At 52.1% G+C, this 13,274-nt stretch overlaps 1 protein-coding gene and 1 long non-coding RNA gene across 2 annotated transcripts; one reads left to right on the top strand and one right to left on the bottom strand.

Annotated features, from left to right (window-relative positions):
• Nucleotides 1-598: 598 nt before the first annotated feature.
• Nucleotides 599-2,356, bottom strand: LOC127464058 (endogenous retrovirus group K member 8 Pro protein-like). Its single transcript, XM_051774177.1, has 2 exons — nucleotides 2,057-2,356; nucleotides 599-672 (listed from the first exon to the last, which is right to left on the bottom strand). Exons 1-2 carry the CDS (start codon nucleotides 2,354-2,356, stop codon nucleotides 670-672), a joined length of 303 nt encoding a protein of 100 aa, XP_051630137.1. The 3' UTR covers nucleotides 599-669.
• A 7,633-nt stretch (nucleotides 2,357-9,989) lies between these two features.
• LOC127464063 (uncharacterized) lies at nucleotides 9,990-12,016 on the top strand. The gene is made up of 2 exons (XR_007901130.1): nucleotides 9,990-10,579; nucleotides 11,980-12,016. It is a non-coding gene; the product is annotated as an uncharacterized LOC127464063 (long non-coding RNA).
• The last annotated feature ends 1,258 nt before the right edge of the window (nucleotides 12,017-13,274 follow it).

The raw sequence follows: 13,274 nt of genomic DNA on the forward strand, positions 1-13,274 counted from the left end.
TGCTTTTGCTGTTGCTGTTCTGTTGCGTGTCTGGCAGAATACCCACCGCCATCCGGTATGTACTCTGCTTCTATAGAGCACTGGCCCCGCCCACTGGCTGGAGTCAAGAGGTGGAGTCCGTGTTGATTGTTCTGCGTCACTGGCTCCGCCTCCTGGGCGGAGTCAGTGCTGATTGGTGTTACAACCCGCCCCAGGAAAAGGGGAGAGGGGGTGACTCAGGTTTTTATTAATAATTCCCTTGGGGTGGATTAAAGTGAAACGACACTAAATAATCGGTGTCTGAAAACATATACTGGCAAGGTTTATTTTAACAGTTCTGTATCAACAGGCATGCTAGCAGTTTGGGTGCTGTCATACCACAATGTGACACAGAGATAACCTTTGGGGGGGGAAAGAAAATGCATAGGGGAGAGAAAGGCAGGAGAAGAGCAAGGGAGAGTAAGAGAAAGAAAAGCTGAGAGTGGACAGATGCTGGACACGGGGTCCAGCGATGCTTCCATGTCTGTCAGTTGAAGTGGTGGCCTTGATCTGCCGGGGATGAAGGAGGGAAGTCCCCATACTCCAAGAAGTTATGAGTTATAGCCATGATTAGTGTCATAGACCATGCCTCGAGCCTCCAACATCTCGAGGGTTGCAGTCTCTCTTCTAAGGTTAGGGCATAGCTTGCAGTTACTGTGTGGACCAATTGTCAGAGACTGAAATGGTTAATGATTTATGCATTCTAGGAGACTTTTCAGGCTTTTGACTTGCATGATACCTCTGATGAGCAGTCGGGCCCCTCCCTCCCTCCAGTGCTGACGGTGTGAAGCCCTGCAAAGGCAAGAGCTGAGCTTACAGGTTTTTGACTGTTGATATATCTGATGAGGAATCAGGCCCCTCCCTCCCTCTGCTATGAGATGTTGGGGTTAGGGTTAGGGTTAAGGTTAGCAAGGGTTAGGGTTTAGGTTTTAGGGTTTACGGTTTGCGTTCCTGGAATGGGGTAAACCCACGATAGTTAGATCGCGCATTGAGACAGATTCTGACTAACCCTAACCCTAACCCCAACCCTAACCCCTAACCCTTACCCTAACCCTAACCTTAACCCTAACCCGAACCCTAACCCTAACCCTAACCCTAAACCCTAACCCCAACCCTAACCCTTATCCTAACCCTAACCCTAACCCTAACCCTAGTAGCTTGCAGTCTCTTTTTTAAAGTTAGGGTTAGGGAACTGGTTTTGTGCATAGCTTGCAGTCTCTTTTTTAAGGTTAAGGTTAGGGAACAGGGTTTGCACATAGCTTGCATTCACTTTTTTAGGATTAGGGTCAGGGAATCGGGTTTGCGCATAGCAACACTAACCCTAAAAAAGAGACTGCAAGCTATGCGCAAACCCCGTTCCCTAACCCTAAAAAAACCCCTAACCCTAACCCTAAACCTAACCCTAACCCTAACTCTAACCCTAACCCTAAACCCTAACCCCAACCCTAACCCTAACCCTAACCCTAACCCTGATTCTAAGTCTGAGGAGAGACAGAAACCAGGAGACTTTGAAGTTCAACTGATGTTTCTACAGTCTCTCAGCTTTCCTCACATTAATGAAAATTGGCTCATTGAGGATAATGAGGATGTAGCTTCTGCTATGGGGAATTCTAAGCATTCTGGGGTCGGTAAGACAACCTGGTAAGTAACACTTGAGTGAATGGGGGGTTGTCTTGGGGGCTTGTTTCCCTTCTCTTTTCTGTCTCTTGGTTTCTCATTTTGTTTGCTACTTTCTTTGGAATAAATGTTGTTTTGTTCAGCTTTCAACTGTGTACTGGTTTCAGTTTTGGCAATCTCCCTGCTGCCACGGTCCAGGGGGATGGGAAATAGGACTGAGCACTGCAATAACGGTTCTTGGCACAGTTGAGGGTTCCTGCAGCAATGCCACTTTATTCAGGGACAACAGGGGTTTAAATAAGGGGTTTAAAGTCTGAGAGGAGGATTCTGAACTGGGGAGGAGCATGGGACTGACAACTCAGGGAAAAGTGTGATAGGAAGACAGGGAAAAGGTGGGTGGAACTTCGGAGTTCCTCTTTACCTCTTTACTCCTGACGGGGTACTGCGATCCCCCTACACCGCTGACTCTGATGTCAGTGGTCTGGGCTGGCCAGCTGTACGACCAGTCCTTGGAGGCAATTATGGTGACATCCGCCCCCATGTCGAGTAACCCTTCCACCTTGACTTTCTGAGGGTGCCTAGGTTGAGAAAAGTAGATGAGACATGTTAGAAGAGGGCGAGAGGTCTTCACCGAGGTTGTCCAGTGGACTTCCCTCAGTGATCCCTCCCTCCGCTCCTCATCTGGGGACACCACGCAGAGCAGCTCGTCGGTGGAGACCATCTTCACCACGGGGAAGCGGTCCTCCAACTGCACGGGAGGGAGATGCACAGTTAGGCATATAGCTATATTTGTGTTCGTTAGTCCCGTCAGGAGAGTAGGCACTACAATTATTCCCTTAGCCACTGCTGAAAAGTGCGATATCATCAGGTAAGTCTTATCTGGATCGACCGGGGCAGATGGTCTAACCCTGGCCTGCTCATAGGAGCTTAGGTGAGTAGACGGGTGAGTAACGGAAAGGATTATCCAATTTAGGGGAACACACTGGTTTTTAACTGAGATAGGGTCTGCTGAATTTAAAGGATCACACTGAACGGGAATGAGGTCTTTCGGAGGCTCTTGGGTAATGGGGTAGCTGGGCGCGGTGTTGGGCGCAGGATGGAGCGGAGAGCAGGGGTTATTTGTGTCGTCGCGCCCCTCTGGGCGCTCTGCTCCCCGTTTCCCTGATGTTCACAGGAGCAAGGGCGAAGATCGGGCAAAGATTGGAAGGTTACCCTTTTCCTCAACTCTGAGGACCTCCTGGGGGGAAGGGGCTCACCATTGATATTGGTCATTGACCTACAACTAGAAGACCAATGGCGGCCCTTCCCACACCTCCGACATAGGGTCTTAGGCAAATTTGGTTCGGGGACTAACTTAGGACAATGTTTTTTGAAGTGTCCCTTTTCACCACAATTGAAACATGATTGGGGACCCATGAAAGTGGCAGCCAATAGACGCGCTTTATGGGAATTGGAACCTATATTTTTACAAGCGTCTATCATTTCGAGTAGAGAGGGATCCTTTAACATCTTCAAAGCTTTCTGACAGTCCTCATTCGCCTTTTTGATAACCAATTTATTGAATAAAATTTCCTGGCTCTCTTTTTGGTGGACCTGCCTGCTGATTGCCTCTTTTAGCCTGGTTATGAATTCTACAAAAGGTTCTTTTGGGCCTTGGTTAATAAGTGTGAAAGAAGGCGTCCGCACATAGGCATCTGTCACCCTTTTCACGGCCTCTAATGCCAATTCTTTAGTCGCTTCTAAAAATTTGGGGTCAATTCGAGCTTGATCCCCCCTACTCGAATAGTTCCCCTCCCCATAGAGCATGTCTATTGCCTGCTGAATTGGGATTCCCCTTCTTTCCATTTTGTCATTGACATATGCAGTGATTAATTTTTTCCATTCTGCCTCAAATACTGAGGACTGTACTGTTGTAAAGAGTCCTCCTATCACTGCTCTTATGTTGTAACGTATCAGCTTATAGGCCAGGAAGAAGGATTCTAGCAACTCGATGGTGAAGGGTGCCCCCAACCCATACTCGACGATGACCTTTTTCATATCTTTTAGCATGTCGTTACGAGGGAAGAATGAGACGCTCAATATGAGAATCAGCAAGCTTCGTTTATTGATCATTGCTAACAGCTTAATATATGCTTTATAATTAGTTCATACATATTGCAAAAGCTAAGCTCATTATTGGTTCTGCTTAAATGTTGATCTCACCTCTTACTCATTTCTTTGTTGACACAGGTGGTACTCAGTTGCTTTTTGTTTTGCTAATCACAATGTCCTGTTTACCAGCTAGCTAACAGGGTACAAGGGCACTGTAACCTCGCTATCTAAGATGTTCCCACTGCCTAGGCAAGCCGTGTTCTATAGCCAATTCCCTACAGCCACTCTGGGGCCCTTCCTTCCTCTACCTAGATGGGAAATGCTTTTAGGAATTCAGTGTCTTTAGCGCTAGCAGCCTCCTCCCTGAAGGCTCTCCAGATATCTGGTAGCTTAAGCTGCCATTCAGGGGAGTGCTGCATTAAGTCTACGTCCGGTTCAGGGTGGTGGCAGGCGGGGTAGGCCTCGGTGGTGTGAGGCCTATGGGCGCAGCCATCTTGCCGGAAGGAGGTCCTGACCTTCGCCTTGACCCTGTCCTTTGCCACCCTTCTGCCCCTTGAAGGTGATGTATCCGGGGAAGAGGTGGGGCTGGAGGAAGTGGGTGTGCTCGTGGGCATGCTGGGGGAGGGATATCTGATGCAATCAGGTGGAGGTAGAGGCGACCTGGAGGGTGGTGCTAAGGGAACCCGCCTCCTCCTTTCCTGCGCTGATTTTTCCCGCGGTGTCCCTTCCCGCCTTTTCTCCGCGTGGTCCCTGGGTCCCTCCTCCTCGACGCCATTTTGAATTCGGCACGATGGTTTCTTCCCCCTCCCTCCATATTGTATGTCTGTCTGCTCAGTGTCCGTCTCTGTCTGCTCAGTGTCCCTCTCTGTCCGCTCAGTGTCTGTCTTGGGGAGGCTGATATTCTTGTTCATCATCTGGTGCTGTAGCACCATCAGAACTAACCTCCATGTGATGAGTGCCTCTTTAGCTATACGGTCCCCCTTATCGCTGTCCCGCCAGAGGCTGTAGCCTATGGCTTGCCACTGCTCTACGCTGGTGTCCTCGGCAAGCTGGTGACCCTTGTGGTCGAGCCATCTGGCGAGTGATTTTGCCAATTTTTTATCTAAGGGGTGACCGTGTTCTATTACAAAGTCTTTTAGGCGCCTGTATACAAATTTTTGGGAGGTTGAGAGTGTGAGTCCCATGTTGATGTTAGTCGGGTCTCAACAACAGTCTCTTGATGTAAAGTCCTCCCTTTGGTGTTCTGCCAGGCTGTGGGTGTTAGGGTAGGGTGAGGAATGTCCTCAGCAGTTCACCTGTCTGGTGCGTCGACCCGTGCAGCTACCGCTGAGCCCACAGCCGTCCGCTCTGCTGAGGAGGACCGGCGGGGACGATCGCCTCTCCTGGCGTCGCCTGAACCCAGGTGAGGACACAGGAGTTCTCTCAATATGAGAGTCCTCAACTGTGCCCCACGTTGGGCGCCACTTGCCATGGTCCGGGGGCATGGGAAATGAGACTGAGCACTGCAATAACGGTTCTTGGTACAGTCGAGGGTTTGTGCAGCAATGCCACTTTATTCAGGGACAACAGGGTTTTAAATAAGGTAACTCTGAGGGGAGGATTCTGAACTGGGGAGGAGCATGGAACTGACAACTCAGGGAAAAGTGTGATAGGAAGACAGGGAAAAGGCGGGTGGAACTTCGGAGTCTCCAGGAGAAAGGGCCAATGGGAGCTCTCTTTGCACTGCAGCGAACTGTAGCCAATCAGTGGCAGAGGAGCGGGAAAGCAGGAGAGGACAGGGTGACAAACAACTTTGGGCAGGAAAATCTGAGGGAGAAAGGGGAACAATATGGAGGTATAACAAACTTCATAAAAATTCAACAGTAAACTGGGGTACATAAAACTCCATGACAATACAGCAATAAACTGGGGTAAAACTGGGGAACAACTGTCAGTCCGGTGGATAAATTGTCCAGTGTATAAAAGTCCATCTAGTTCCCATAGATGCTTCTCCATGCCACATATCTTTCCCAATTGGTTTTTTCTTCCACCACACCCTGCTACATGCAAACATAACAAATGACAGCATCAGCAGATGTCTTTCCATTCCTCTTTCCCTTCCCATTCTCCGTTCCTCTTCCCTTCCCATTCCCACAGCCAACACACTATTTCACTTCTCACTTTAACAAAACTCTTTTCTCCTTCAGACCCCTCAAAGGTGCCAAGGCCACATAGGAGGCCACACACAAACAGTACTCCTCTTCCCACTTGACTACACCTTCTCCCTCACTGTTCTACAGGGAACACCAGGAATCTGCTGGCAGAGGCCTCTCCTTTCCCATCAGTAGCTCAGCACAAGGAGTTAAAGGAGCTCAAGCCTTAGGCCACAAGAGCTGACAGCGAGGAAACTTTGGGAGCAAACTAATGCTGCTAACACGGACCCAGTTGAATCCAGCACACAATCACAGAATCCAAGAGTCCTTCAGCTTGGAAAAGACCTCCAAGCTCACTGAGTCTTGTGCAGCCCCTCCCCGACCGCCTGCAGGGACTGGATGATGCTTTGCACAAGCACCAAAAGGAATGTTGTGAAAGCCATGGCCTGCAGGAGGACACAGAGAAGGGCTTGGTTGGGGCTGGAAAGGAGGGAGCTGGCGCTGGGGGAGTGGGGATGGAGCCTCGGGGATGTGGTGCAGCAAGGACAGGGGCCCAGGCAGCTGGCAGGCGGCAAGGCCTCACCCCCTGCCCCAGCAGCAGCACCGGGCCCTGCCCAAGGCGCTCCTGCCAGGGGCTGGGCCATGCAGGCAGGGGTAGAACCCACTCCCTGGGGCGGCCTTGCTACCCTGACCCTCGTCCGGCCCAACCTCTCCCTGTGTGCGTGCTCCCTACAGCACAGGCTGCACTGGGCAGCATCCCCTGATGGGCCCTGCAGAGCTGCCCCACGGGGACACTTCCCTTTTATGTCACAGGTGCCACAGCCTGTCCCAGCCAGCCCTGCCCATTGTCCCCACCCTGGCTCAGTGACTCACAGTGGCCCCTGGTAACCAAAGAACCAAAGCCCCACACCCCCAGAGTGCAACCCTACCCATGTGCAAGGGGCCCCCAAAGGGTTCCCTGCACAAAGCAGCCCCTCCAAATCCTTGTCAGATAGAAAACTGGGGGACATGACCCTTGGATGCTTTTAGTACAGAGATACAAGCTTTTCTTGAATAATGGAGGGGGTCACTTTTTAATTATTAATATTTACAGTTATCCATTTGGGGACAGGATGTCCTACAGGCTAATGTGGTGTCACATTTGGAGTGAAAAGTACTTTTCAAAGAAACCCAGGGTGCATGGGTGATGCAGAGGAAGCTGCCAAGTCACCCAATGTGAAGCTCAACACTGCTTTGCAACAGCACTGCCCTTTCACACACATCTTTGGCAAAGACAAAGATGTCAGGGTTTAGTTTCTAAATCAGTAACACTTGACAAGACCTCTTTATGAACTGACAGCAAGAGAACTTAGGAGCAGCTTAGGGTTGACAAGTGTAGGAACCAAGAAGAGAAGGGCTGATGGGTATATCATGAACACTGACAGCTGGATGGTTGTGGAGCTGACCAAGGACTGCCAGATACAAAAGACATCACCTGCTGGACTTGGCCCAAACACCAGCCCCCTCCTCTCCCTTCTCAACCACTCAACCACAGCCTGCACACACCCACAGCTACCAGGGCCAACTGGCTGTTTCTCTTCTCTTTTCTGCCTGGGGGCGAAGGAAGAAGGACAGGGGGGGCATTTGCCTTCGGGCCAGAGGGAAGGGGAAGGAGATCCCCCCAAATCCATTCCTGGCAGGATGGGGGCTGGAGGAGACACTGGGGGACCCCCAAGAATATTTTCGAGGGGAAGAAAGGATGGGGGCACCCACAGGGGGTTGGAGGGGGGGAGGGACCCAGGAATCTCGTGGTGGGACACTGGGGAGTTCCCAGTAGTTTCTTGGGGGGGTGGACCCCCAGCAGCCCGGGGTGGAAAAATGGACGGAGGAATCCGCCGTAAAGGGTTGGTGACACCCAAAAGACTCTAGGAGGGGGTCGGGAGGGGCCCCGGAGTCCTGAAGTATGTTTGGGGGTCCCCAGGAGGGAGTCTGGGGGTCTGAGGTGGTCCCAGGAGATTTTCAAGGGTTAAGGGGATGCACAGGAGATTTGGGGGACGAGGGGGAAAGGCGGAGGGTCCCCAGGAGTCTTGGGGGAGATTCGGAGGGGTCACCAGGAGCCCCCGGACCCCCTGAACTCACCCCACACCACCATGGCCTCGTTGGGGCCGCACGTGAAAAACAGCGCGACGGGGGGAGACCCTGGGACCGGGATCGATCGGGACCAATCGGGTTCAATCCCGATCCTCCCTTCCCCCGTCATCACCGCCCCGCTCCCGGCAGCCCCCGCGGAAGTTTCGACGTTCGATTGGGTGACTCACCGGCACAAGGACAGGGGCCCAGCAGATTTGGCAATTACGTCATTCCAACAGAGCCGTTCTATTGGCTGCGACCCACGAGGGAGCCCCAAAACCTGTTCATGGCTTGGGGGGGAAGGACAGCCGGCACGGCCGGGAACGGGGGTGCAGAGGGTGTTCAAGTGCCCAGGAAAGGGGCAAAAAACTTTCCCCTCTCCCTCCCAGTGCCCCCTCAGCCCATCCCAGTGTCTCCCCTCTCCCCCAGTGCCCTCTCAGCCCATCCCGGTCTCTCCCCTGCTCTCCCAGTGCCCCCGTCCATCGAGGTCCCAGCCCGGCCCTGCCCCCTGCTCTGCTCCGGCCTGGATTTCTCCCCTGCAGGGGCAGCTGAGGTGGCTCCAGGGCGGGCGGGAGCTTTCGGGGCACGGGGTGGCTCCTGACATGCTGCTGGAACCGCCCCTGCCTGGGCGGGCCCGTCAGCCTGGGGCACCTCCTCACCCGAGCCTGGGGGACGGGCCGGCAACTGGGAGGGGCTTTGGGAAGGAATGGGGAGGCTGAGAAGGGCTTGGAGGTCGTGGGGGTAAGTGGGAAGGTGTTTGGGGGAGTTTGGGGGTTTGGGAGGGAGGTTGGGGAGATTGGGGCAGCTGTGAGGGGTCTTGGGGAATCGTCGGGGATGTGGGAAGGAACTGGGAGAGAGTTTGGGGGCATACTCAAGGGGAAGGGGGCAACTAGGAGAGGGTTTGAAAGGCCCTGGGAGGGCTGGAGGTAACTGGGAGGGGTTTGGGGGCATCTTGTGGGTTTTTGTGGGTCTGGGAGGCAGTCTGGGGGCCTCGGAGGGTTTAAGGGGAAGTTGGGAGTGTCCTGTGGGACTGGGATGGGATTTGAGGGTTCCTGGAGGGGCTGGGAGGGTTTTATGCCTTTATACTGCGGGCATTGTCTAGTATTGATGGGGGTAATCCGTGAGTTGACTGTTTCATAATCATCCAAATTTTAACAAGACTTTGAAGGTGGTCAACCTCAGTTTGAAGCAGCTCATTTTTAGCAACAAATTTATCTGATTTTTCTCCTGTTTCCCTCTCAAAGGCTAACGATGACTTCAACACCACATTTTCTGATTTCAAAACAGTAGACTCAACATCAGAAATCCATTCATGACTTCCCTGTCATCACTCCATCCGAATGTCTGTGCACTCACTGTGGCCTGAGAGAAACCTGCCTGTTTGCAGCGCACTGACTGGGCAACTTTTCTTTTTGCAGGTGGAAAAGGGCAGATAAAGAAAAAACAGATGGGTCCAGCAGAAGTGATGCTGCTTCTGTCAAAAGCAGAGCAGAGACTGAAAGCACTTTAGGAAGTTGCTTACAGAAGCACTTGTGCATTCCAAGTTACAGCTCAGGAGTCTCAGTGACTTGTCCAACATGGGAGCTCCTTTTCCATTTCTCAACCCCCAGATTCCTCAGGAGTAGGAAACTGAAAACACTGACTCAGAAAAGCTCCATTCCTTCCTAATAATTGTGCTTTGTCCTTCCCATTTGACAGTGCTCTTGGAAATGTGCTGGTGTGATCTGGATCTGGGAGCAGCCCTGACCTCCCACAGCCCTGACCACACACACCTCATCCAACGGCAGGAAGAACCTGCCTGGCTCCTGCTGGGGTTCTCACCACCCACCGACAGCTTCTCCCTGCAGAGGGGTGGGCAACTACCCAGGCAGGATGAGACCTGACCCCAGCAGGCAGCAAAGTCCGTGCCCTGGCACAAAGAACCCCGGAGCACAGGGACCCTGTTCTGCAGGACAGCCCCGGGCATCCCTGGTTGCACCCCCACCTTCCCACCCCACAGCCATCCCTGGGAGAAGGAGCCCACCTGCGCTGTCCCTCTGACGGTGCTGCAGGGAAGGCCTGCCCTGGAGAACATCCTCCTCCAGCGCAACAGAGAAACTGGGAGAGTCCTGACAGATGTGCAAGGCTGTGGGATGTGGTAGCTTTAGGAGATTCCTCCAGGAACACAAGCAACATTGCCCTGCACCTGTAGACTCACTCTGCAGAGGAGTGTGAAGTTGTGTCCCCAAGTTGTGTCTCAGCTGAACACCTCCCATCTTTCTGCTGCCTTTAACCTCCCTTTGCCTTTCTTCTCTTCTCTCGTGCCTACAGGCAGTGCCCTCGGCCCTGCTGGGCTGTGCAGAGGAGCTGCTCCTGGGCAGAGCTGTCTCTCTACAGTGCTGCCCACTTGCCAGGATTTCCCTGTGTGCCAGGAGCCCGGCCCAGCTGAGCAGCACAGCAAGAACCAAAGGCAGCCCTTTCTCTGCCCCTCTGGGTTCCCCACAGGTGTCCCTGGGGCTCCAGGGGAACCTGCTGTGGAACAGACTGAAGGAAACAATGATGTTCCCTCTTCTCACCTCTTCAGTGACACTTCTTTCCAGCAGTGACATTTCTCCTCTTAGAAAATTACCAGGGTATGATGATCACCTTTTCTAGTTTCATCATTACACAGGACACCAGGAGGGTGACAGCAAAGGATCTGGTAACTCCCTGGCACAGCGGGGGTTTTCCTGGAGTCCCACAGAGAAATGTGTCAGGGCTCTGAGAGGTGTCCAACCCTGAGCTGGACTGATGCACACACGGGGGTGTTCAGAGACACGAGTCCTTCCCTGGCACACACACAGGCAGTTCATTGCAGCAGGGGCAGTGTCTCCCTGGGCTCCTGCTACCACTCCCAGAGCCTGGAGCCACCTCAACCCTGTAATGCTCCCATCCTGCCCACTCCTACACTTCAGATGAACATTGGGGTTTTCTAGTCACTGGAACTGCCCAGACCAACCCCTCCCTGGTCCCCCCATCTCCCTGCCCTGCCCCAGCCCAGCAGAGCAACACAGTCGTTTCTGGTCCTGCAGCAAGAAAGGGAGGCAACAGAGGACAGGGACAGTGACTGCATGTCTGGACTGCTCAGGAGATCATCAGCTCAGGCGGCAGCTCCTGCAGCCCCAGGGCCAGACCCGCTTCCCAGTGGCCCAGGCAGCTGCTGCCACGTGGGCACAAGCTCTGCTGCCCAGGAGGGTCCTGTAGTGAAGGACTTTGCAGATGACCACGTAGCGGTCATAGGACATGATGGTGAGAAGGGCAAGCTCCGCTGTGATCAAGAAGAAAAGCAAAAAACACCTGTGCAGCTCATCCTGAGTAGGACATGCCCCTGGTGTTCCAGAGGGAATTGGCCATGGCTTTGGGGAGAGTGGTGCAGAGGCAGCCCGGGGGTGTGAGGGAGAGGTGGAGCAGGAAGAAGTCCCTGGGGGGTGTGCAGGTGGTGGTGGCAGGCTACGGCGCTGAGGATGAGGCCGTTGCCCAGGAGGGCAGCCAGGGAGATGCCCAGGAAGAAGCAGAAGTGCAAGAGCTGCAGCCAGGAGGAGGAAGTGGGGGATGGAGCTGTGTGGGAGGCTTGTCTGGATGCACAGGGGATGTGCCAGGGCGATGGGCCCGAGGGGACATGCGCAGTCACATATAACTCCATTGGCTGAAGAAGTCACATGGTACGCAGGGATTTAAGAGTGGGAATTTTGAATAAACTTCTCTTTGTCTCACCACCGCACGAGGAGCATCATTCATTCCTTGTTATACAAGGGTCGCCTGCTGCTGTTGGACATGAGCTTCCTCCGGGCATCAGGAAATGTCCAAGGAGGAAAAGGCAGTGAAAACTTTGGGACAGGTTTCCTAGATCAAACCCATGAATTCCTCTGAGCATCTACCCTCATCCCAAGTATCTGCAGTCACACATATATAGATTCTGGACTGTAGAAGACAGGCTTAGCATGACTTTAAGATGATTTCTTCTCAATTTTTTGATTTATTTTTCTACTGCCAGGTCTGAGAGGGGCATCGTGGAACCAAAGGAACCCTGAGACATTTCAGAATCCCACATGTGTTGGGTCTGTCTGAACTGGAGTTCATTTTCTCACTGCAGGCGTCACAGTGCTGTGCTTTGCATTGGGAGCTACAAAGGGGTTAATCACACCAGTGCTTTGGCAACTGCTGAGCAGGGCTGGTGCAGCATCTGCATTGTCGGCTTTGTCCCCTGAATCGGGGGCAAGATCATGGGAGGCGATACAGACAGGTCAGTTGAGCCAAATGGACCAAAGGGACATTGCAGAATATATGGCGTCAGCTCAGCGACAAGAGCTCAGGAAAGGAACAGGAAAGGGGGAAAATCCATTTTTTTACAATACATGCCTTCTGAGCGGCTTCTCTGTGTGGTGAAGCCCTGCTTCCCATGAAGTGGCCAAGTATCGCTGCTGACAGGAAGTAGAGAGAAAATCTTTTTATTTCTCATCTATCGCACACCTAGGATGAATAACTATTATTCTCAACTATAACCCCAATCTGACTTTAATTACGTTCTATCTATATACTGTAACAACTTCTGCCATCTTCTTCATCCTTAACACAACCAATACCCTAAAACTATCCACTGTTATATCCACATGAACCAAAATTCCATCACTAACCACAATCCTTATGCTCACTCTCCTCCTCTCCCTTGCAGGTCTTCCTCCCCTAACGGGATTCCTACCCAAATGGTTAATTATTCAAGAGCTCACAAAACAAGAACTAACAGTAGTAGCCACAGTTATTACCCTACTCTCTTTACTTGGACTTTTCTTCTACCTACGACTGGCCTACTGTGCAACCATCACACTACCCCCAAACTTCACTAACTACATAAAACAATGACAAACTAACAAACCAACTAACACCCTAACCACAACCTTTACCTCCTTATCAATTATACTCCTACCACTATCTCCCATAGTACTCACAATCCCTTAGAAACTTAGGTTATTTAAACCGAAGGCCTTCAAAACCTTAAACAAGGGCTAATCCCTCTTAGTTTCTGTTAAGGTACACAGGATACTAACCTGCATCTCCTGAATGCAACTCAGATGCTTTAATTAAGCTAGAACCTCCCCCTAGACAGATGGGCTTTGATCCCATAAAATTTTAGTTAACAGCTAAATGCCCCAACCAACAGGCTTCTGTCTACTAGATCCCGGCGCATGTTTAATGCACATCAATGAGCTTGCAACTCAACATGAACTTCACTACAGAATCGATAAGAAGAGGAATCAAACCTCTGTAAAAAGGACTACAACCTAACGCTTC

Source organism: Manacus candei, unplaced genomic scaffold (genome assembly GCF_025592945.1).
Source record: "Manacus candei isolate 608988 ecotype Guabito, Panama unplaced genomic scaffold, ASM2559294v1 h1tg000189l, whole genome shotgun sequence".
Taxonomy (NCBI): Eukaryota; Metazoa; Chordata; class Aves; order Passeriformes; family Pipridae; genus Manacus; species Manacus candei.